Source organism: Strongylocentrotus purpuratus, unplaced genomic scaffold (assembly GCF_000002235.5).
Source record: "Strongylocentrotus purpuratus isolate Spur 01 unplaced genomic scaffold, Spur_5.0 spur5_contig_840, whole genome shotgun sequence".
NCBI lineage: Eukaryota > Metazoa > Echinodermata > Echinoidea > Camarodonta > Strongylocentrotidae > Strongylocentrotus > Strongylocentrotus purpuratus.
The window spans coordinates 1,651,987-1,678,461 of NW_022145547.1; the positions used below are offsets into that span (position 1 = coordinate 1,651,987).

Here is a 26,475-nt window from a genome sequence, read left to right on the forward strand (position 1 = left end):
AGACCTATATATATATTTTTTTAAAGGCAAAAGTGACGGGATTAAATTTTTAAGCGTCCGGACACACAACTCCCATCAATTTAGGTCTATACAATATTTCCCAAAGCTTATGATGGAGGCCGCCCCCACCCCCAACTCCGGGAACGGAGGGACCGCATGCGTGTTCCCAAAATCTCCGGCTCGTAACAAAGAAAAAGATCTAGATCTACCCGTATTGACTTTACACACCGGACTTATGCTGAAAGGGGGGGGGGGGGGGGGGGGGGGGTGCTAGACTAGATCTATTTGATGGTGGTTGGGTGTCTTGGATCTTGGATTCTTTTCCTCCTAAATACTCCGAAGAAGAGTTTTGACTGGAGGTGGGGGAGGGTGGACGATTACATTTTGGAAAAAAGTTCTTTAGTAACTGCATTTTTAAATGAGAGCGGGGAGGTTTGGTCGATGGTTGCTTGTTGTAGGTTGTTCCATGTCTTTACAGTTAGAAAAACATAAATTCTTCTCTTTTGCCTTCTGATTTAACGGAATGTATTCACCAAATAGCATCAATCATCATGAATATTTGTCCTTTTTAATATTTTCTAACAGTAACATAACTCTTGAAATATTTGTGAAATAATGCATAGATCTAGACTCTAGATCTAGTCTAGACCAGACTATGAACTTCTTCAAATTACTGTTTTAACCAAATGTCCGGACACACGACGTCTTGGTATTATAATTATCACAAGAATAACAGTTCTTTAAAGAAGAAATAAATAAAAGATGCACTCACCATTACGCAAAAATGTGAAAATGAAGACCTTCAATATCAAAAGCAGTAATACTCCCTAAGCCTTAGACAAATTATTTTTTTCAAAAAGAAAACCGTTAAATGTCTCCAATTTATTGATGCGCGTTCAGCATCACTTAAAATGCATACCAGACAGCGCGCCAAATTGTCTGCTCAAAGATGCGCGCACTCGCAAAGTCTTTGACAAGCATCATTAATTCTCATCTTCATTATCAATCATTTTCAATTCATCATCATCGCCATCATCACTATCGGCAGCATCATCATCATCTTCTTTGTCATCATTATCATTTTTATAATCATCGTCATCATCAGTATCATCCTCATTATTACCATCATCCACAAGTAGTGCGGGATGGGGGAATTTTAAATTACCTAATATTAGGGTATAAACCATCTTCTCAAATTTGGGCATTGTTCTCTTTATGACTGTTGAATGTGTCTTTTATGGTTGGAATGAATGAAACGTGTTTTTTTATTTAAAAAAAAATCTGACTTGAAAAGTGTGCGAATTTTGGAAACTCTACCATAAACAAAGAAATCCTAACATAAGGTTTACCAGTGTGGTGTGGAGTTTGAATAGGAAATTTTATTTTGGTACTCCTTTGATAGTTATGCATGTGTCTGGCCGGATCCCTATTAACAGGAGTATGAGGGGGGGGGGGGAATATCCGCGGACGCCTAACAAAAATAAAGCCACCATCTTTGCCTTTTGATTTAACATCATTTAATATATGCCCTTTATAATATTGTCGAGTATGCTTCTTCAAATAACAGTTTAAAATGTCAAACTGTCCGGATACACAACGTCTGGATACTGTTCTGGTGAAGACAGTTAGTCCTATTGCCAAACGAACAGACAAGAGCACGGGTGGCCAACCAGCGGCCCTCGAGGTCCCCTGGCTATCTGCATTTCTTTTGTTTTCATCATTCACAACATAGATATTGGCTCTCATACATTAACGCCGTGTTAATTTCAGTTTGTAATTCTCGCACGCAGTAACGTTTGTAAATATACATGTTGTGAATCGAAAAATATGTTTGAAATGCCATGCTTGTCTTGAAACTTACAACCCTTTTGTCCCGCTGTTCAATTTTCTCATGAATCTTAATCGTAACCTGGATATTCCCCTTCCCTTTACACCGCGTTCAATAAGGTATACATTGTACAACTTATAAAGTTAGGATATTATTCCTTGATTTTGTTTGAAATAACAACCAACATGGCATCGACTTCAAGACCTGCGAAGAAAAGGAAAGTTTCTGATGAAGGCAGAAACTTTAAATCAAATTGGTCTCTGAAGTATTTCTTCATAAAAGAGAAAGGTAAACCACTTTGCCTCATTTGTCACCAGAGTGTGAATGTAATAAAGGTTAACAACATAGCAAGACATTATGACACGCAAATTATGGAGAGTTGGTACTTGGTACTTGGTACTTGGTTGTTGTTCCTCCAAAATATTCCTAGTGGAATTTAAACTGGAGGTCGAGGTGGCAGAGGGTGGACTTATTTCGGAAGGAGTGCTACTTTAAACTTTGCTGAGTCAGTCAGGGATACTAATGTCGAATCGAGATCATTCCATGCTCTGGTTGTGCGTGGAAAAAAAAGAAGAGTTTTTGTATACATCTAATCTGGTTAATGGTATTTCGAACTGACTTGAGTGCCCGCGTCTGCTACGATCTGGTTAAGGTTTAATGTGTGTTTGGGCATCTATGTCCAGCTGGCCATGTAACATTTTGTGGAAACAGCTTAGACGGTGAGCTTCGCGTCTATCTTGGACCCCGTTCTCACTCACTTTGAAAGTGGTCTTAGTTAGACCGCTCCAGACCGCTCCAGAGGAACGGGTCTTGAGGAACGGTTTGCGAGCGTTCACACTCCGAGCAGTTTTTATGGCTCAAACCGCTCCACGAGTCAAAGTGGTCTTGTTGCTATGGCAGCTCAGGTAGGCGGGTCAATTTTTTCGCGCGCGGAATCCAAACCGTATGTACCGTACTACATGTTTCGCATCGAAGGTCATTAGCTCACTTCCGTTCAAAGTACGCTTTCCGTTCACATTGCACGTTAGAGCGCTCTGGAGCGCTCTTAATAAGACCCGCTCCTCAAGACCACCTCGCAAGGTGGACTTCTGGAGCGGTCCAGAAGTCCGCTTCCTGGACCACTTTGAGCGTTCTCACTCACCTAAGAGTGTGACGCTTGCTTCTCTCACACATGTGCGTTTGGTACTATCCGTTTAGGCTTGATTGTTTTAACATATAGATTGCCACTTTTCGTAAAGACCACAGTAACATTCAGACAGTAAGAATCAATCATTTTTATTGTCGGTCCAGGAATGATGAATCAAAGGCTTTTTGTAAGGAATAAAAGAAATATCAAATTCGATCATAAATTAAAACAAGTTAAATCATAATTAATTTTGAACAGGCTCAAAGTTTTAGAGCACCCTTCCCCAGGCGCGTACGCAGGGGGTGTTTGGGGGGTTAAACCCCCCCCTTTGGTATTTTTATGTATGTAAACCCCCCTAAAAAATCCCTAAACCCCCCCCCCCCCCCTTTGGATTTTTTTTTTTTTTTTTTTTTAATTATTAAAAAAAAAAAAAAAAAAAAAAAATACCCCCCTAGCTGACCTAAGAAAGGTGACCTTACCCCCCCCCCCCCAACGGAGCAAAATGTCAAATTTTCAAATTTCGAGACAAAAAAAAAAGGTGTCCTCTTACCCCCCCCCCCCCCCCCCCCCCCCCCCCCCCCCCCCCACTGAGCGACTTTTCGGCTGGCTGAGTCGTTGCGATTTTTTTTGGACTCCCCCCCCCCCCCCCAAAAAAAGTGTCCGCTTACCCCCCCCCCCCCCCCCCCCCCCCCCACTGAGCGACTTTTCGGCTGGCTGAGGCGTTGCGATTTTTTTTTGGACTCCCCCCCCCCCCCCAAAAAAAAGTGTCCGCTTACCCCCCCGGTTCCAAAAACGTAGTGAGAACTAGTTTGGTGTGATGGGGGCTTTAGCGAGTTACTCCTGGATTTGTCCAGGAGCAAATAGGCCGGGGTAAAGGTAGTTGTAGCTAACACGATCGTCGTTCAGACCAGGGAAATGTCCCTGTTCAGACGGTCACTACTCCGACCTTTACACCCACCTCACCATATTTACCACGACTAGCTGTTCACACGACCTTTACACCAGGGTAACTTGCCTCAGTCTGAACAAGACTAATGTGATCACTACACCTCAATATTGCTGAGTTCATTTCCCAATAATCAAGATTTGATTTGTCCCATCTTTGGCATTACCAACAAAATATTGTTATATTATGTCCATTTTTGAGGCTGGATAATTCATTACGCTTTTTAACATATTTACATGTGCTGCACTGTAATTGTATCATCCCAATTATAGAAAATTTCACGCAGTACATCTTTAAGAACAAAAAGAAAATTATGAAAATATTCGGCAATATCAGATTTAAATCAATATTTTACATCACTTCGCATTTGGAACTGCAACTTGAATATAATTTGTTTTCAATTCATTCACGTAAATTTACATTGAAGTCTTTTAATAATAATAATAATAATAGTTAGCTCTTATATAGCGCATTTAATTATACCAATGCGCTTTACAAATGTAGAAGACAATAGAAATAAAGACATATAAAAATAATTACATATAATTATAATCAATGCTTACAAGTAAGAAGACATACGTTATACATTAGAAAAATCGAAAGTAGCTTCTATTAAAGGTGATACATGTAATATTTGAAAATTATTATAATGGTGGGGAAGGCCCAATACAACAATATAAATATGAATAGATAAATAAACATCAGCATTCAGTCAGTCACAAAGATGGTATGTGCTGCACCAACCCTTTGGAACCAGTACAAAATTAAAAGGAAATGTTGAACAAATATGTCTTGAGTTCTTTCTGGAATATGTCTATGCTTGATTGAGCACGTAGAGTGCTAGGAAGAGAGTTCCAAAGGGTTGGTGCAGCACATTCAAACGACCTGTCACCAAAAGATTTGGTTCTGCTTCTATTTACAACTAGCAGATTTTGCGAGGCAGATCAGAGTGATCTGGTTGGTAGATATTGGGCTATCAACTAGGATAGGTAAGTAGGAGCAAGACCATGGATTGCTTTAAATGTGAGCAGGATAACTTTGTAGTGAATGCGTACGGGAATAGGTAACCAATGGAGCTCCTTTAAGATGGGAGTAATGTGATTGTATTTACTTGACATAGATACAAGACGGGCGGCAGAGTTCTGAATTCGTTGGAGTTTGGAAATGTCTTTGTCCGGCACGCCGAAGAGAAGACTGTTACAGTTGTCCAGCAGTGATGTGACAAACGCATGGATCAGTATTTCTGTTGTCTTCTGGTTAAGGAGACGGCGAATACCACCAATTCTTCTTAAGGCGAACGAAGCTCTGCGACACACCAAATTTATGTGGCGACGAAGATATAGATGTTTGTCGATGACTACCCCTAGGTCCCGGACAGCTTCAGCGGGCTTACTCCGGTATTGGATCCTATCCATTAAAGACCACCATTAACTGTGAGTTCCTTGTCCTCTTCTTGTGGTTGGAGTGCCTCCTGAAAGTGCAGAAGAAAGCACGTTGTTAACCAATAATCTTACTAGACCTTTAACTCAAATATTAAGACAAATTATGAACATGATACAAAAAAGCTATAGTTGAATTTTCCTTTTCTACTTGTATCTGATTCATTGGGTAATCATATCAGAGAAGTTACTTTTAAGAAATTCCGTTAGTTCAATGCATTAGCTGCAATTCACATTTTACTTATGCATTCAAATACATTTTGGGAAATAGATTCATGGAGTAATCCTATCCAAGTTGTTGACCATTATGTACTACAGGATCATCACTATACTTTGAAATAAGAATGCTTTTAATGGCTGGTAAAATGAAGCTCAACTCACTTGTAGAGCACAAAGAAGATAAGGAGGACGACGAGAAGTAGTACCAGGATGATACCGATGACAACAGCTACTATCGTGTGGGTGTTGGCCAATAAGCTAGATGTAACCACATTTCCTCCGCCTGCGGTGAATAGCGCGACAATCGTCGGTGTCTCCTCGACTATCTTTGGTGTAGTAGCCATGGTCAGCTTAGAGGGTCTGACAGGAGGTAGGGTGGTGGTGGTGGGTGGAAGGGCTGTGGAAAGCACAGAAGGTTGAGGGACACTTGGGGTTGGCTCATCCCCTTCACATGTGTGTCCGTCAGCGGTGAGCGATACATTAACAGGGCAGAGACATGAGTAGTCAGCCGGACCATTAACCCGAGGGCAAGCCACGCACAGGTAGGAACACATTCCGTTGTCTTGGGCACATGGCACTTCCCCTGCAGCTGTTGGTAAACAAAGAACAGAGTGCCACGTAAATTACACATCGATCTAAATGTGTGTGTCTTGACAGATAAAAAGTCGGACTTTCAATAAAACCTATGAACAATACATTTTAACAAGAACAACAAATCGTTAAAAAGGTTGCATTGGCAATATTCAAAAGCTGAAAGTAAAATATGAACTCGTGGAAGAGGAAATAATACTTACGAGGAGCCTGTCTGAGAGGATTAACAACGATGACATCCATGGCATCTGATACTCCAGAGAGGATAGTTGTCTGGTTAGAGCCAGTGAACTTGTCAGCCCGTTCGATGCTCTCCTTGGTCCAGTCCGTCCAGTAGATGTAATCTTCAAAGACAGCAATGCTGAATGGATGGGAGATACGATCCTGTCCAGCCACTACCACTCGCCGGTTTCCACCCATGAAATCCACGCAACTGATGCTGCTTTCCTTGGCGTCGGTCCAGTAGAGCATATCAAGAGTGTAGTCCAGGGTCAATCCGTTGGGCCAAGACACGCCCTCGGTCACAATGGCGGTGCGTCCTTGTCCGTTCATGCCAGCACGCTCGATCACCCCTAATCCCCAGTCACTCCAAAACATGAGACCAGACTCTGGGTCCACAGCGATGGCTCGGGGCTGGTCAAGGTTGCTGGAGATCAGAACGGTGTGCCGGGTGCCTTCAAAATTGGACACAACGATGTTGTCGATGCCAGTGTCGGTCCAGTATAGGAGCTTGTTGATCCAGTCCACAGCAATACCCTCAGGAGTCTTCACATTGTCAGTCACGATCACAGGTTCTACTTCATTCTCTGCTTGCAGCTGGGTTCTGTAATAAGATCAAAAGAGGAGTATTAAATCACTATGCCATCGAACCACATAAAATCATTTAATATTGTTATTGATGTTCACAAAAAGGGCATTCCAAGCTGATCCTAAAGAATCCTTTATGACCTTCATTTTAAACACATGTATTGTATCAGATATTGCAGAAAATGTTATTTTCCTTTACTTACTTGGCCACTTCTTCGAGTCCGACATCTGTCCAGAAGACGGTATTTGATGCTGAATCAAATTCAATAGCCACCGCAATGTGGAGAGACCTCTCGATGTAATCTTCAGAAGATGTACTAGGGTCAAAGCTGCGGATGTCTTGTCGGTTGGCAATGAGAAGCTTTGGGACACCAAACTCCGGATTGGCCTTGCAGTGCCCACGGCCGTTGACGTGCTCCAGGGTATAGTTCTCATCACAGTCACAATTGTAGGATCCCGGAAGGTTGTAGCACCGTTGACTGCAGATACCTAGTGTGGTCTTGCATTCGTTGATGTCCACACACTGTGTCTCATTCACAAGAGCGTAGCCTGCATTGCAGGTGCACACATGACCGATGGCAAGGTCAAGACACGTATGGTTGCAGCCACCGTTGTTTGTCAGGCATTCATTCCTCCCTACAAAGAAGAAATATGGAAGAAGAAAAAAGGTAAGTTTTTATTTAAAATTAAATTTGGCAATAGTCTACCTCCAACCCTCCACACAATTTTTTGATTTACTTTTGACTTTTGGAAATTTTAACTTAGGAATAATGATGTGGTGACTTAAATCCAAGTTTAGCTGATTATTGTTTTGCTTGTTATAATTAAGCAATCGTATCAAGGCCTTTGGTCATGTGACCTGATCGAGTCATGTGACAGGGAGGTCGGTGATAACGTATTGTGTATATATTTTATTGCTGGTATTCAGATGATTACTCTCTCATGAAGCTAACTTTAATGTCATCCTTGGAGCCGTGTTTAAACCACATATGAACAAGATTGGGAGAACAGCCATTGGCTGTGTTCATACGAGATCAGATCGTCCCTGTTAATTTTGCAAAAACCTTGATGTCATAAAGCATGATTCACTAATAATGATGGAGGTTCACGTTGGACAAAAACAACTGGTATACAAAGTTTTAAACTGCAAAACTGTTCAAGTCAAAGTAGTGTCAACATTTATTACGTCCACACGCGTAACAGCGTAACCTCCACTGTTTGTAGTGCGGATTTGTATATGATGAAGTATCTATAGTTAAAATGTCCAATAGAAACCTCCTGATTTGTAATTCATTCAATTGATATACTTCCCACCAGTGGCGTAATGAGCAAAAACTTTTTTTTGGGTCGGAACATAATCCGCATCACCACCAAGTAGCATGATGCAGGGGCGGCGTAGCGTCTTCTAGAATAAGGGGGCAACAACCAAAAAGGGCACTTTCTGGGAAAAAGGGGCACCTACAACGGGAAACATCCAAAAAACATACCCCATTTTTAGACATTGGTATATACTGTATACCCCTACATCGTCATGATTACACTACCAGGGATGATATCAATATTTGTTTGTTTCTTTACATGGTACAAGATACAGCTTAATTAAGCAACATTCTTTGCATTTGGGTGTAATGGTCTGAATATTCATTTTCGAGCGAGCGAAGCGAGCGAGCCAAAATTCTAAAATATGTGAGGTCCCAGTGCGAAAAATTACATCATATAAAGAAGACAAAAAACAAACCCTGATGGGTATCAAGCACAATTTAATGAAGAAAGACTGAAAAGTTCTTTTATAAGTAACATAATTATAACATTTATAAATGCGAGGGAGCGTAGCGAGCGAGCTTTAGGAAAAATTAAAGAAAAAGGGACTCGAAATCGCCTTGAATTAGGGGTGCGTGTTATGAAGAAAGGAAAAATAAGCACTGTTCAAAAGGGAAAAGGACAGTTAATATTGATATTGATATTGATTAATTTCGTCCACAATGTGGAAATATGCTTCCCACCAGCATTACAATAGTAGAAGAAACAGAGTACAATAATATTAGGGTGATCACACTGCCTGTGCACACAGTCTGCCCCGCGAACACACACACACAACAGCAGTCAGTTGGTAGAAATAGCAATTTTTGTAAATTTATTTTTAAAAAAATAAACAATATTTTTTAATTTTAATTTTACATATATTTCAAGCATGCCTTTAACTACAATTCTGTGTAGATTCATTGTTATAGGCATGTGGGATATATGTGAAATTATTTAATTAGAATATTGTCTTTTCAGCCATGTGTGACATTGCCCGCTGATCACCCATTGACTCGCACTGCTATTCTGCGTGGTGAAAATGCACCTCAATGTATAAAACTCCCCTACAAAAATGCAATATCCTCATGTGTTTCACTCATTGAATCAATTTGTTATTTACACTCAAGGTATCCACAACTGTACTGGGGCCACCAAACTTTTTGGTACTCTGAAATTCAGTCCCTGTGAAATGTTACGGCCTGTTGAATGGTTTCTCACATTTTTTTAAATAGCCTGTGATGTGATGTGATGTGAAAATGTGATGTAGCTGGAAGTCTACAAATTCTTATCATATGATCGGTTTTTCTTAATAATTATTGAAACACATGAGGAAATAGCTGTGACGGTGATGCAAGTAATTTCCATCGCCATATTTTATTAGCATTGCAAATGTTTTTTTTGAATTTTAGGTTAATATTTGGTGTAAATATGATCTATGAATATATGATTTAAAAAATGCCAAAAAGATGAACAGTTTGACTTTCCTAATTTGCATAATGAGTGCGCGAATATATAATTAGCTGAAATGACCTAATTTGCATATATTGATTGATTGAAGGATTTTATTGATAATTATCCATTCTCGCAGTCCAAAGACTGAATTACAATGGTTACAACAGTTTACAATGTATATACATAATAAAAGCAATTATACAATAATATATTAAAGCAGTCTACGCAATCAACATTGAAATTCAAATAAAAGTGATCAACTGACAGTTATTATGGCAACTATTATTAATTTCAATTAATAAGCAAGACAATATTAACTGAAACATTCTAAAAACAAACTATTGAAATTAATCATTAAAACCATACATTACGAATTTGGCATGCCGAAGGGTTGATTTTGTGTCATTGGTAAAACATGATATCGGAAATATTGGAATTGAATTTCATGATGGATTAAGAAATAAAGTGAATTACATTGAAAATTCGCGAAGAATATTGAAATTTGTTGATAATTTAAAAAAATTAAAATACACATATTGCACTGGCTAAATACTAGGTGATCGGTGTGATTTCATTCATATTCAAGTATTGCTCGTTCTTTAAAGGTAAAGACCAGTATTGGTAACGCCCCAATTTCAAAAAATGAAATGGAAGCTCTCATTACCAATCATGTGAAAGAATATGTTTTGACTAATACATGATGATAAAAAAATTGCCGGGAAACCGCCTACTAATTCATATATTTGGTAAATTTATTTCTCTCATGGTCGTGTGAGAGAGATAGGGTAGTCCCATATACATCTTTCTGTGTATAGTGCTTGTAACTTTACGAAGAATGGGCCAAATTTCTTATCATTTTGATGATTCCAGAACCTTGCAGATGCTAGATACTAGATGATCAACCTTTTCTGATCGATTCCACAACGTTTCTTTCACAATGCAATCGCATGACCATTACTGGTCTTTACCTTTAAAATTCAATGCTATTAATATAAATTTTAATTCACAATTAAATATGAAATAATTGAAAATTGATTAAAAAATTTCAATGATTAAATACCTATTGCACAATTACTGGCAAATACTTCCCACAAGGAGTGCATTACACTCTATATTACAGGAGAGTGAGTATCAAACATACAAAATTATTAGTATCAGAAAAAATGTTCGTTCAGAGTCCTTACCAAGTAAGGAAGAGTGCTATTTCTCAGTCTTTCTGTTCGGCATCTAAAGTCTCTCAATCTTTCACTGTATCTCAATCGTCGATTCGTGGTCTGCATCTCTGGAAGCCAGTCGCGAAAGTGCTTGTAGAGCGATTCTGCGAACCTTAGGCAAAGATGTTCCCTTCTGTCAGAGAGGGATTGTAGACCTGAAATCTGGAGGGCATGTTCATAGCTGTGGTATCGATCATGAAAAATGATACGGAGGGCTCTTCTCTGGACTCTCTCGATATCATTGGCCTGTTCAGATGTTATGGATGAATTCCAAACTGGAACACAGTACTCAAGCACAGGTCGAATGTAGCACGTGTAAATTGTGAGAAGATCTTCCACAGGGGCGCGATAACGCTTCAGGGCCCGAATGATGTAGAATTTTCGCGATGCCCTTCCTGTCGGATATCACGAACGTGGCTGTCCCAACGTAGGTTATGCTGCAGTATGACACCCAGAAGCTTGAGCTCTTTCACTTCCTGCAGAGTTGCATCATCTAACTCAAGATGCAAAGGTGGAAGTTCAGTCCGTGAGAAGGACACTCTCATCGATTTGCACTTTGACGAGTTGATGCGAAGACCGTTATCCAAACACCATTGATGGAACAGCGTTAAGGTGGAGGGCATCATGTTGATGATGAATATTCATGATTTTTCTTTATTTCAAATGAAATATATTTCCATACCTGTCTGATATACATAGGTTTCACTGATGTATCACGTTCGGTTTTTATTTGATTCATTAATAATTATGCGCATATTAATTAGGCAGATTCGCAAAAATGGCAAAAATTACTTATTTTGTTGGCTTCTGTTTTCAAAACGGTAATAGATATATGAATTTTCTTTTTGGTATTTTTTACCACAAAGATGATATCTTAGTGTCTGATAATTTAATTTATTATTTTTGTCCAAGAAAGTGATGAATTAAGTTGTCAACTTTGGCGAATTTTGCCATTTTTGCCAATTTGACCATTTCTGGCAGGTTTTTCGGTAATTTTGCGATTTCAAAAAAATGGTATAAAATCACAACGCATTGACCGATTTCAATTCTGTTTTTTGTGTTTTGAAGCTTTCACAAAGCTTGATCATTTGCAATCATCAAATAACATGTGTTTGTTGTACTTATTTTTGGTGTGCTATACCTAATAATATGAAACATGCAAAACAAAGTTTTATGACATCCAAAATTGTTAAACTTCCTTTCTGATTAGATGTATAAAAATGTCTCTCCACTGCTTTTAACTGGCTATTCAATATAGTCATCATTGATGTATTGAACTTTATGAGAACAATTTATAAATTCTAATAATTATGAAATATATTAGAAAAGAAAAGGTGCTCGTATCAAAAGCAAAATGGACACTCAACAGAGATGAAAAAGGCACTTGTGAGAATGGAAATGGGGAATCTGTTAAAGAAAAAGATGCACTTATTATAGGTGAACATGGGGCATTGGAGATAAAGGGAAGAGGGTTCTTATTAAGAAGGGAAAAGAACACCAATTAAAAGGAAAAGGGGCACGAGTCAAATTTAAAAAGGGCAAAAATATCAGAGGTAAAAAAGGGAATTTCTCGCACCTGAAAAGACGTTCTCACCAGAGATGAAAAGAGAGAAAAAGGACAGTTATTAGAAAAGAAAAGGGGCACTTGTCCTATGTAAACATGGGCTTTTTGGAGGTACCTGAGAAAGTGGGGGCACAGTGCCCCCCTCCCCCTCCCTTCACTCCTCCCTCCCTCCCACCGGCAGTGCCGCCTGCGGCATAATGGGCAAAGGTGAGAGAAAAAACCCCGAAAAATCATGTCATTTCAGCAACATTTGTAAATCAATCACTGGTATCGAATTAGAAATAAACCACGTTTGAATTTTATTTAGGGGGTCAACTGCCCCCCCCCCCAATCAGTAATCCAGTGCTTACCACATATTTCTTGTCCTGGTTCATCTTCTTTGTTTGGGCATTCAGGGATGCCGTTACACACACGTAACATTGGCAGACAGGTAGAGTTGGAACACTTGAAGTGAGTGGTTGGATTACACTCTGCAGGCAATGTGTAGGAAGATAAAAACTGGGTATTAACTTCATGGAAAACAAAATATTCTGCCCCAATCCTATATTACAATGATTGTAAACGAGATATATATTTACCATTTAGCTGTTTTCATATTCTCTAATTTTGCATTATTCGTTTATATCCAGCTCAATAGAGGTCGATCCTTATCTAATCTAACCATCAATCTGCATTCAATAGACAGTGCAAGATATGACTAATTCTCCAACAAAAATTTAGTATAACTATGAATAATGTATAAGAAGACATGCTGTTACTCACCATTACAGTTTGCTTCGTCACTACCGTCAGCACACTGCTGGGTACCATCACATTCCACGTCTCCCGAAATACAAATACCGTTGTCACATTGGTGTTCACCGGCAGCACAGGGGCTCAGTGTAATAGGTGCTGTCAGGGAAAAAAATAACTTGGTTAATTTCAAATCCCATGAGGAAGACTGTCACCTTTCATAATATATGCAAATTGTTTCATTTTTCATTGGTTCTGGACTAACACTATCCTACAATCATTTTGATTAAAGGTCAAGTCCTGTCCAAAAATAACTTACTTGCAATAGAAGCAAAAAAATCACACAAACAAATCAAAAGAAGTTTGAGCAAAATCGGATAACTAATAAGAAAGTTATTTAGTTTTTAATGACATGAAAATCACGAAACAAATTTGCAACTCACCAATGAGTCTGTGACGTCATTGCCTCACTATCCACTAATTGTTTTCTTTATATTGATAATATAAATTTCCATTTCCCCCCTAAAAGTCTTATTTCCTCACACCAGTATCCAAGTTATATCGATAGTAATATGTTTTTGTGTGGATGCACAAATATAGAATAATTTTTTTCTTCAGTTAAATCATGATTATTGTTTTTGATAACCTATTTATATAAAAATCAATGATTATTAATATAATTCATTCAGAAAATGGTATCAATTCTTCAAAGTTCATAACAGATTTTGAGAAATGTCATGCACGTAATATGATACAAATTCCATAGTATTTCATACTATACAAAAATTCATAACTTCCTTATTAGTTATCCGATTTTACTCAAATTTATTTTGCTCTGTTTCTCAGCATCTACATGTACTAAAAGCAAATTATTATTGGAGTGCACTTAGCCTTTAAGAGTTTCTAAATAAGGTTATGACATTGGAATTTTAAGGGATTTTTTTTTAAATAGAAAGATAAAAGAGTGGGTCAACTTACGACAAGAATCTTCATCTGATCCATCGAAACAGTCCCTCTCTCCATCACACTTCCATGAATTATGGACACACTCGCCACTGGTACATTGGAAATGTCCTGCAGAACATGGCACAGTAGGACCTGAGCAGTGGGTACTTGACTCGTCAGATCCATCGCGGCAATCATTGTCCCCATCACACTTCAACCCGTAGGGAATGCAGGTGGTTGCGTTGGTGCCTGTGCACTCAAACTCGTGTGGGGCACATGTTAGACTGGGGCAGTTGATCTCATCTGAACTATCCCCACAATCGTTGTCTCCATCGCAGACCCAACTAATTGTAACACACTTGTAGTTGTTGCAGGTGAACTGGTTAGACGCACAGGTCAGTGCATCTAAGATAAGATAAAGATTAAGATAAACAGAAGGGGAACAAATAGTACACAACAACATCTTTTATTGATAAATTGATATAAAAAATCTGCAGTTTTTCCCGAACCTCATGTAAAACTTGCCATTATCCGCATTGTTTAAACCACATTTAATTTCTTCCATTTAACAAAGCATTTTCAAATGCACGATGTTTAAACATTTTGAGCAAGCTACAACAATAACAATATACACTGTTGGTCATAATGGTGGAATATTTATTTTTACCCCAGTTTAGAGAAGGATTTTAAAAAATTATTTATTTCTGATAGATCTAGATAATGGCATACATTCTCAGATTTTATTGAATATTAATTTGCGAGTGTTTGTTTTGCGTGACTGCTTAATCATTTGTGTGCTACTATGCTAATCAGCTAAGGGACCTACGTCCTTAAGTCATAATTGACAGTAATGAGGATTAATGCCTCACAAAAGGGCACTATTAAAGCTGATCGACACGATTTTTATTCTGGGGTCTCACAGTAACGAGGCCATTGCTTAGCCCCTGAATCATGACTGTACGCAGTGTTTGCTAGGGTACGCGGCCCCTTCCACAAATCCCCCAAAACGAAGAAAATGCAATAAATTGTCAAAAATTCATTGCATTTTCCCCCGGCCCCCAACAGGAAAAATTCCTCTGTAGGGCCATGCATTATGGTTCAAGGCAAGGCCACACAGAGGAATTTTTCCTGTTGGGGGCCGGGGGGAAATGCAATGAATTTTTGACAATTTATTGCATTTTCTTCGTTTTGGGGGATTTGTGGAAGGGGCCGCGTACCTTAGCAAACACTGCGTACAGTCATGATTCAGGGGCTAAGCAATGGCCTCGTTACTGTGAGGCCCCATGAAAAAAATCGTGTCGATCAGCTACATATTAGTGCCCTTTTGTGAGGCATTAATCCTCTTTACTGTCAATTATGACTTAAGGACGTAGGTCCCTTAGCTGATTAGCATAGTAGCACACAAATGATTAAGCAGTCACGCAAAACAAACACTCGCAAATTAATATTCAATAAAATCTGAGAATGTATGTCATTATCTAGATCTATTAGAAATAAATAATTTTTTTAAATCCTTCCCTAAACTGGGGTAAAAATAAATATTCCACCATTATGACCAACAGTGTACATTAGGCAGAAAAATTCAGGATTCTCCTTTATAACAAAAGAGTTAGACCTACCGCAATTGTGCTCATCAGCTCCAGATGGGCAATCTACATCACGATCACACCTCCATGTCAGGGGAATACAATTCATACCAGGACCACAGCTGAACTCGCTAGGAGAGCAGGTCGGGGTCTCTGTTCAGTGAAGAAGTTAAAATACAATGGTTAAGGAACAAACCACACAAAAACGGTAATAGTCTCTGGACAAGTTCAAAGAATAACTGTGTAAGAAAAGAAACAACTCAACGCAAAGCGTATAGCGTCCCCTCGCCGGGTACGAATGGCCTGTATACGTTAGAACAAGCTACATCCATTAGACTAAACTATTATATTACTAGGCAAGGAAGCTACTAATACCTGGGGATTGGATGTACAGAAAGTTTATAATACTTTATGGATTGACCCGTGAGAAGATCTGAAAATAAACTTTATTGTAATAGGTATAACAGAAACTACATTTGCATATATAAATACTGTAGCTTTTTCTCATATACATAACAAGCAATTTGTAAAAAGCAATTTTTGCATATCAAATTTCATTAAAATCCGTCTAACATTACTAAAGTGAACGAACGGAAACCCCATTTTCAGATACATGCTTAGCTTTTTTGCATATTTAATGAGCTATGACCTTTGACCTTGACCTACATACTCCGAAATCGAACTCCGGCTGTATTTTGATTCCGTGTACCTTCGTATCAAATTTCATTAAAATCCGTCAAACATTCTTAAAGTTATGAGACGGAAACCAAAAAGCTAATTATTAGAAAAATTTGGTTTCCGTTCGATAACTTTAGTAATGTTTGACGGATTTTAATGAAATTTTATACGAAGGTACAGTGTATCATGTTCGATTTCGGAGTATTAAGGTCAAAGGTCAAAAGTCATAGCTCATTAAATATGCGAAAATACCTATTTATATATGCGAAGATTTGATATGAAGGTACATGGTATCAAAACACAGCCAAGGTTCGATTTCGGAGTATGTAGATCAAAGGTCAAAGGTCATGGCTCATTAAAAAGGTGAAAAAAGTTAATTATTCGAATAGTTGGTTCCCGTTCGATAAATTTAGTAATGTTTGAAGGATTATAATGAAATTTGATGTGAAGGTAGGGCCATATTGTATCAGAATACAGCTTAAGTTCGATTTTGGAATATGTAGGTCAAAGGTCAAATGTCATAGCTCATTACATATGCAAAAATAGCCAATAATGTATCCAAAAATGTGGTTTCCGTTCGATAACTTAGGAAGGTTTCACAGATTTTAATGAGATTTGAAATGAAGGTTCATTTTTTCATTCAACAAACTGGGGTTACCTCTATGTACAGTCCTTTCTTCTGGAAACTAGGCTACAACTTTAGTGATAAATGCAGAAGACATCTACATGGGACCTTGTCTAAAAGAGGCCACCACCATATTATGGAAGAGGAGAGTAGAGATAGATTTAAATTTGAATATTTACATGATATTTATTTATTATTTATATCATATGTTTGTAGAATAACACATTCAATAAAGCTAATGAAGTTCATCATCTTGTCAACTTTCAAATAATTAAAGATTACTAATAACTAATCGTTGATGGACCATCTTAAAGGACCTTGACGAAACTGAGAATTGAGCAGAAAGATTTTCCTTGAAATTTTAGTGATAAGGATCTATCAGTCCTTTTAATCAATGATATTTTAATTACAATTGTAGTCATGTTGAATTCTACCTCTATAATCTGTAAAGGATTTGTAGATTATTACATTATGGCTACTTCATATATTGTACATGTATGTACATGTATGAAGGTTTGAAAGTCAACCCTCTAAATGCATTAATTGTGGAAAGATATGGAAAGACTGCCTTTTGATCACTTCATCATTACTTTGGTATTCATATGATACTAGTATTCACGTTTCTTTTCCTGGTTACCGGCCAGGTTGGTTTCTTCTTCCAGCATAACAAAAGATCACGAGAATAGGGAGATATCTGAGAGTATCAACTACCAGGACGTTTAACCATCAGGTAGGTATCATTTCAACAACTTGACCTGTAATTCTAACCGCGTGTGTATCGGGAAAGTATCATTGAAACATGACATTGTGGTAAATAATAACTAAATCAGCAGTCTTAAAAATGTGATGAAGAAATGAAGAGTTTCATTACATAAAAGTCGAGCGCAATTTTTTAATTTTTTTTGATGTAACACCACTGTCTGTAAAATACAAAAATGCCGTTTATTTGATTTTCTTTATATTTTAGTAATTTCAACCACAAATACCTGAAACTTGAAATAATTGAGATACAATGTATTACGTTTTGATGTTTCAGATGTTTCTCGTCTATGGTATACTTTTACCAATGCATAGGCCTGCATTAAAAATTATCAATAACCATGATATAAATCCATCTGAATTTCGTCACAAAAGACTTCTTTAAAAGCGGATACCATTGCCATTATACACTGTTGGTCAAAAAAGTGGACTAATTATTTTACCCCAATTTATGGAATGATTTTGACAATGATTTATTTCTAATAGATTTAAATAATAGTATACATTCTCAGATTTTATTGAATAATAATTTGCGAGAGTGTTTGTTTTGCGTGACTGCTAAAGCGTGTGCTACTATGCTAATCAACTAGGGGACCTATGTCCTTAAGTCATAACTGACAGTAATACGTTTTAATGCCTCATAAAAGGACACTAATATAGTTGATCGACACGGTTTTATTATGGGGCCTCACAGTAACGAGGCCATTGCTTAGCTACTGAATCATGACTGTACGCAGCGGGGGCTAGGGTACGTCGCCGCCCCCACAAATAAAAAAACACAAAGAAAATACAATAAATTATCAATAATTCATTGCAACCCCCCCCCCCCGGTTCCCAACAGGTAAAAATCCTCTGAATGGCCAGGCATTATAGTTCAAGGGATGCCCACAAAGAGGATTTGTTTATGTTGGGGGTCGGGGAAAATGCAATGAATGCAAAATGCATAATTTATAAGGGTCATGAATTATTTAGTGGGGCATATTTTGGCTTCTAATGGATCAGTACAACATGGCGGAGCTTGGAGGTCTCGTTTAAAACGCATAGAAAACTACTTGGTTTAGGGTTTCGAGCACTATTTTTGAAAATATATTTTCTTTAACGCATGCATACGCGCGCATTTGAAGGGACAGGCGCATGCGCGTGGGCTGAAATTCTGACACATGACCTGAGCATGATTGATGCCAAATTTGAATTGAAATTGATATTGCATGGCTGAGGTACGACCATTTAGGACATTTCACATAATGGCGTCATGATGACGTCACGATGCCCCGGCGTCAAAAAAAAGTCACGCAGTTCTCAGTTCATTATAGGATCTAACTTCAGGCCAAGTTTCACGGCAATGGCTTTATCCATTCTCGAGATATCCTTCGAACAAATTCATGGACGAATAAATAATAAAGAAAGAAAAATCTTGACGAAATCAAGAAGTGATAGGGTTGTCCGAAGGCTATCGTCACTTAATTAAGTTTTCCTCAAACTTACCACACACTGTCTCATCGGAATTGTCTCCACAGTCGTCTTCATTGTCGCACTTCCATAAATTTGGGATGCACATGTTGTTGTCGCATCGGAACTCATCTTCTCCACACAGATTTTCTACATAGAAAAAAATAAGACGTAGAAAGTGATACAAAATAACAAATAAAATATTCAAACTAAAATCAAGACTTTTCAATAACTTTAATATTAGATCTAACGTTTAAAAAGTTAATCTATGAACCGATTGATAGTCACGTTCATCCATCTGCATCTTTTGACTGGGATATCATGCGGATACTTCGTTAGACTGAATTTGAGAGTGAATTGAGAACAGCCTATTCAGGCATAATTTTTTACCCTAATTTTACCGCCAATAAATTGTCAAGATTACTTACATGAGTTCTAGAACATTACAGAGACTCGATTTGACAAAATGTTATGAAAATTAACCGATTATGTACATCTTAACAATTCCAGACCAAGTCTGGACCAAGTTGCAAACAAAAATTGTGAAATGAAACTCACCGTTCACGGCCGAAAATATACAGGCTAACAATCCCGACAGGATCAGACTTATTGTGTACGTTCCCATTATATCCACGTATTTTTTCTTGATTGTTGATGCTTTTTTAATATAACTCCAATGGTGTAATATACGTTTACATTAGAAAGAAGATGCAAAAAATCTTGTATATCTCGATCACGAGAGTATAGAAAAGTCATCCGCTCGCTTTGAAGTTATTTGCTGAATCTGCCGGTTTATTGCCGTATGCAACATAAAAATCGGCATTATTTTTTGTCTTCATGCTTATTCTTTGTGATTATTAATAACGGAATGGGCGTCCATTCAAGATAAATGTCCGTGCGCGCGAGCTCATGTAATACATAGCATATATGGGCAAAACATGCTTATACAAAATCCACTATAGCTCTTTGGGATGCTCGGGTACCACAATTTTTTTCATATTTGGATAAAGTATGAGCTGGAGATATGATTTCATGTCTCATTTGGCAATTTCAAAAATTTTGACGTCATCATAATGGCCTTCAAACTCAAAATACGAAGTTGCATATTATGACGTCAGCATATTTATGGAAAATTGAGTTTATCTCTGTAAATATTGATAATTTTTCTCCCAATTTTCGATATGTTGTAGCTGAGGCAATTGTCTACCAGCTTTGTCAACACCATGTTTTTTATTTTGATGACGTCGTCGTAGTGAAATTTCTTAATTCGCGTGTATTGCCAATAAAAGTTTTTTTTTTAGCAGTATGTCAAATTTTAGTTGGAACAGCCCACCTAAACTCGTTGCAAACAAGTATTACATGTCTAGTTTTTCTTCAATTCTTCAGTAAATTATCCACTTTCAGAGAATTTTCTTCAAGCTGAGCAGTGTAGTTACACCCAATTTTGTGAGAGAAACTCAATAATCATAACTCGAGTATTAGCATCCACAGTCACAACTGAGTACTGTAGTACTATTTCGCAATGATTATGAACAAGTTTCGTCCTGGGTAGTCATTCATTTACGATTAGCCTCCCGATTTTCTGGCGATGTCATTTATATTAAGTAAACATAGCTTTGCACTTGTAATTTGTGTATGAAATTTCATTATATGATAAATTATCGCATCAGGTTCGGTGTACGTGCGTATATGACGGGCGGAACGTGCCATAAACATGACATCTATACATACATCCATCGAATGGATGTACGGTTTGACCAATCAGAACTCAGGAAACCGTACATCCATCCATATATGCAACCATACAGCTATAGAACGCATGTAAGGTTGTTACATTTGCGGGCCGAAATGCCATAATTGCTAACAACTATACATCCATTCGGCTATGAATGGATGTTTAGTTTTAACCAATCACAATGCAGGAAACTATACAGGCATGCTGGCGAGAATGTCTATAACTCTATATAGTTTAATAGCTGTATAGTTTAAACCAATCATAATGCAAGAAACTATATAGCCATGACATCTTCACGGCCGATCATGTACCTGGAGTAAGGGCGCGCGCTTTAGAGCGAGAAGACTTCCCTTTTCTACCCCGCGAGCGTTTAGATCTACAGTGGACAAAATTAATAACGACGCGAGGTAACCTAATCTATTTTCATAGATATAAACGGGGTATTTGTTCCGAGATAACGTGTTGTAAAAGGTTTAAACTCATAAGTCTTCTTTAACAAATAAAAATCATTCATGAATATGTGGATTGTGGCATACTCTATTACACCGGCAAATTAGTTTCGCAAAACAAGCATTATTTTTAAAGTTATCGTCGTTTTAGAGATAGTGGCTTTTGTGCAGTGAGTTGAACGCGCTGGGCGTTTCCCGCTATGCGCGTTACGCCTTTTGTGCGGGCACTTAAAGATAAACTTTAGTACTGGTAATGCGATTGCATTGTGAAAGAAAACGTGTGAAAGGATCAGAAACAGTTGATCATGTAGCATGTAAGTATTGGTATGCACTGCAAGGTTCTGGAGTCATCAAAATCATAATAAATTTGACCGAGTCTTGGTAAAGTAACGAGCACTCACATAGAAAGCTATATATGGGACAACACACATGGTGTCGGGGCTAGTACTACCTTGATGTCCTTGTCTTTCTATGCTCATTACTCAGCCAGTATACATTTTCTTCCAAAATTGTTTGACACATGTCATTTATTTGTAATCTTGAACATTCAGTGTAAGTTTCGTTTGATTCTGTGAGAATTATTATTATTTTTTTTACCAGTACTGGAGTTTATCTTTAAAATGCGCGTTCTATGCACAAAGGCCGTACTGTACGTGTTGTATGTATTCGCCTTAGCTTTTGTGCGGTTCGTTTCCGAAAATACGTTAAAATTCTGTTCACACATCAGTAATTTGTGTGCTTCTTTGTGAAAACAGGGCTTCAATTTTTTAAATTTAGTTTATCGCTGATACACTTATAAATTTGTTTTTTTTTGTTTAAACAAAAAGCACATCCACCCCGACGTACGTTGACACTAGCGAGCTTTCGATTTTAGGCACCCGACGTCGGCTACTACGCGTGACGTCATACTTATTCCCTGCGCATGCGTGAGCTTCTGGGCCCACGTTCCCTTCCAAATCACCCGACAAGAGTGGGGGGCAATTTCCGTGAATCGCCATCGCGGTGAAAACGTCAACGTGAGTGTAGTTTCATCACCTTCTTTTATGTTATTCTTTGTTTTTTATTATTCTATTATTTCCTCTTGCTATCTTTTGTTTCTTTTTCTATCACCTTTTCTTATGTTATTCTTTGTTTTATCATTCTATCACTTTCTCTTTCTGTCTTTCCTTATGTTGTTCTTTGTTTCTTCCTTCTGTCACCTTTTCCTATGTTATTCTTTGTTTTTATCATTCTATCGCTTCCTCTTTCTATCATTCCTTATGTTATTCTTTGTTTCTTCCTTCTATCACATTCTCTTTATATTAATCTTTGTTGTTATCATTCTATCAATTTCTCTTTCTGTCTTTCCTTATGTAATTCTTTGTTTCTTCCTTCTATCACCTTCTCTTATGTTATTCTATGTTTTTATCATTCTATCACTTCCTCCTTCTACCATTTCTTATGTTATTCTTTGTTTCTTCCTTCTATCACCTTCTCTTATGTTAATTTTTGTTGTTATCATTCTATCACTTTCTCTTGCTGTCTTTCCTTATGTAATACTTTGTTTCTTCCTTCTATCACCTTCTCTTATGTTATTCTTTGTTTTATCATTCTATCACTTTCTGTCTTTCCTTATGTTATTCTTTGTTTCTTCCTTCTATCACCTTCTCTTATGTTAATCTTTGTTTTATCATTCTGTCACTTTCTGTCTCTTCTTATGTTATTCTTTGTTTCATCATTCTATCACTTTCTGTCTTTCCTTATGTTATTCTTTGTTTCTTCCTTCTATCACCTTCTCTTATGTTATTCTTTGTTTTATCATTCTATCACTTTCTGTCTTTCCTTATGTTATTCTTTGTTTCTTCCTTCTATCACCTTCTCTTATGTTATTCTTTGTTTTATCATTCTATCACTTTCTGTCTTTCCTTATGTAATACTTTGTTTCTTCCTTCTATCACCTTCTCTTATGTTATTCTTTGTTTGTATCATTCTGTCACTCCCTTTTTCTATATTTTCTTATAATTATTCTTTGTTTCTTCCTTCTTTAACCTTCTATTACGTTATTCTTTGTTTTTATCATTCTATCACTTTCTGTCTCTTCTTATGTTATTCTTTGTCATTTATTAGTCTTTATTTGTTGACACACATACAATTACCTCACACATGAACGCTCTCACTTCCCCTCCCCAACTCACCATTTCTGCACAGCCGGTTCACACATCACACCCTGCAACATAGTGGAACATTGTAGTTTGGTAGTGATGTCGAACTAGCTACGTCTGTGCTGAGAATGGTTCAGTGAGCGAAAATGAGACAACCAGAGCAATATGTGAAGTTGGGGGGGGGGGGGGGGGGAATGGCGGTCTCACGCTCAGTGAGATTATATTGTCATATTATTTGGGTCATGTGTCATGTCTTGTGATAAAATCCAACGCTAAGTTGGATAGCTATATTTATCAAAGAAAAAGGGGAGGAAAGTCATATTTGGACTCTATTGTTTGCCCATTGTGAAACTAGACTTATTATTTCATCCATTTGTACGGGAGTTAGCCAAATTATATAAATATGCTGTCATGCATGTTTTGTTTCAATTATTCATCAAACACTGTACGTTCAGACAGTAAGAATCAATCATTTTCATTGTCGATCCAGGAATGATGAATCAAAGGCTATTTTTGAGGAACAAATTGGAAATGTCAATTTATTATATTTTGTTTAAAAAATACCAAATTCGATCATAAATTCAAATAGGTTAAATCATAAACATTTCTTTCTCTCTCTCTATTTATACACAGTATACAATGTAAGTACATACTATTTAATTCATGCCACAATGCAGTACTAAAATCCGAATCAAAATATTATTTAAAATATTTTCATTACTATAGTAACAAACCGCTTCTGTTTCCTAAAATCAAATGAGTACCAATATTGTGGAAGGGGAAAAAAATATTGTGGTTTCAAATGTAAAATTTTACACACATAAATATTTCCTGAAGATTCAAAGATGCATTGTCGCAAATAAAATAATTTCAATAAAAATGCTGTTATCACTTAAACCATTTCTGTCTGTTAAAGGTACTATGTCGCATTTGCAGGCCAAAAAAAAATGAAAAGGTTAAATTTCAACGGCATTTGAAAGATAAAACTAATTTAGAACTTCCCTAAAAAAAAAAGGGGGGGGTTGAAAATGTCTTAAGGTGGCAAAATTAACGACTATTAGTTGTCGAATCGACTTAGGAGCTATAGAGCCAGTAAGTAATAGTGTTGATTTTCAGACCATTGTACCGAATGTTCGTACGTTTTATGCTGCGCAAAGATTCAATCAGTTTAATTTGGGCCATTACAAGAAGTGGGTTATTGACGTAGACAAAAGCTCATGTACCCTTTACAGCTCATTTTATGTATGTCATTACAAAAGAAGAAAAAAAGCCAGTCAGTCACTCAATAGTGTCTGACAGTGAAGTCTAGCAAGTAAACAGGTTTCCTTGCATAATTCGAATACTAGGACATTGTTGGCGTTAACATTTTACAGATAGGACATACATGTCATATTGATAATTCCTGCAAAGTTCTACAGAATTTGAGGTTGGCTGCAAAAGAGACATAGTATCTTTAATATGATCACTGCATCTCAATATTGCTGAGTTCATTTCCCAATAATCAAGATTTGATTTGTCCCATCTCTGGCATTACCAACAGAATAGTGTTATATAATGTCCACTTATGAGGCTGGGTAATCCATTACGCTTTTAAACATATTTACATGTGCTGCATTGTAATGTTATCATCCCTATTATACAGTTTCAAACAGTACATGTTGAAGAACAAAAAGAAAAATATGAAAATATCCAGCAATATCAGATTTAAATAAATATTTTACATCACATCGCATATAGAACTGCAACAGTTAATTCAATTAAATTAATTTATTTTGCCAATCATTAAAAACAATTAAAAATCATACTGGTACTGGTACAGTTATAATATCATGACAGGTTATGGACCTCTGAGAAGCAAAGCTTGTAAATAGGGCCCATTAACATACAATTAAAAAAAAATGCAATAAAAACATACTATAGCAAACAAAACAGAAAAGACATATGCATACTCATACTTATTACAAAACAATAACAAATACCTTGCAATCACACTCAGTCTACTCATTCACTCATACACAATGCAATGCACTTTAAAGCATATAATGTAAAATTAGATTGAAGGCTTTTACTCTGGTATCAGATCCTATGCATGAATCTGTAACTATAGTGACTATATATTAAATATCACACTATGTCGCATAACAAGAAACTTATATTTTATTCTACACAAAGAAAGTAACAATGCAATCTGAGTCGATAAAAACAAATTACTAAATAATTTATTAGAATTATCAATCATGTCTTTCAAACGACATTAATCAAAGCAAATCAATTTAATTTGTGCATACACACATTATTTTAACACTGAACGAAATAGAAGAAAGACAGTATTTTATATTTCAACTAAAACGCCCACGCAAAATAAATCCTGTTTAAACTTCCTACATATATATATAACATGACTCATTGTTTCTGACATTTATGATAATTGAGTACACCTTTTTCTATATTTTTGCACCCGTAAAACATTTTCAAAAGAAATATCGCGCACATTTCACATTATGATGGCCTTTTCTATGTGCTTTGATTTTTGTACTATATCAACGGACAATTATCATCAATTACAACACTTTTAATACACACGAGTTGTATTACAAAGGATTATCATAATTCAAACTGGCAAAAAATATGCAGGGGCGTCGCTAGACCTTTTCAGTGGTGGTGTAGATGCCACCGATTACCGACAAAACTAGCCACCAATTACCGACAAATGTCCCAATATCTTTGACGTTTCATTAAATCATTAAAGAAAGAAGACGATTCGTTGTACAGTTCTCGACTCTTAATCCGAATTGTCTGAATTCAGTTCCCCCCCTCCCGCGCTAAGCGCGGAAGTTTTGATGTCTCCTTAAATATTAGAGAACGAAAACGATTCGTTGTACCGTTCC

At 37.1% G+C, this 26,475-nt stretch overlaps 1 protein-coding gene and 1 long non-coding RNA gene across 2 annotated transcripts in view; both read right to left on the reverse strand.

Annotated features, from left to right (window-relative positions):
- Window positions 1-5,909: 5,909 nt before the first annotated feature.
- Window positions 5,910-26,475, reverse strand: part of LOC115925099 (very low-density lipoprotein receptor-like) — a 31,456-nt gene continuing 10,890 nt past the window's right edge. The window contains exons 6-9 of the mRNA XM_030988292.1: window positions 7,160-7,592; window positions 6,353-6,972; window positions 5,969-6,147; window positions 5,910-5,918 (exon numbers count right to left, since the gene is read on the reverse strand). Coding sequence (XP_030844152.1) covers window positions 5,910-5,918; window positions 5,969-6,147; window positions 6,353-6,972; window positions 7,160-7,592 — 1,241 coding nt within the window. The remainder of the gene's footprint in view (window positions 5,919-5,968; window positions 6,148-6,352; window positions 6,973-7,159; window positions 7,593-26,475) is intronic.
- Window positions 10,236-11,091, reverse strand: LOC115925215. The gene is made up of 2 exons (XR_004064602.1): window positions 10,679-11,091; window positions 10,236-10,307 (listed from the first exon to the last, which is right to left on the reverse strand). It is a non-coding gene; the product is annotated as an uncharacterized LOC115925215 (long non-coding RNA).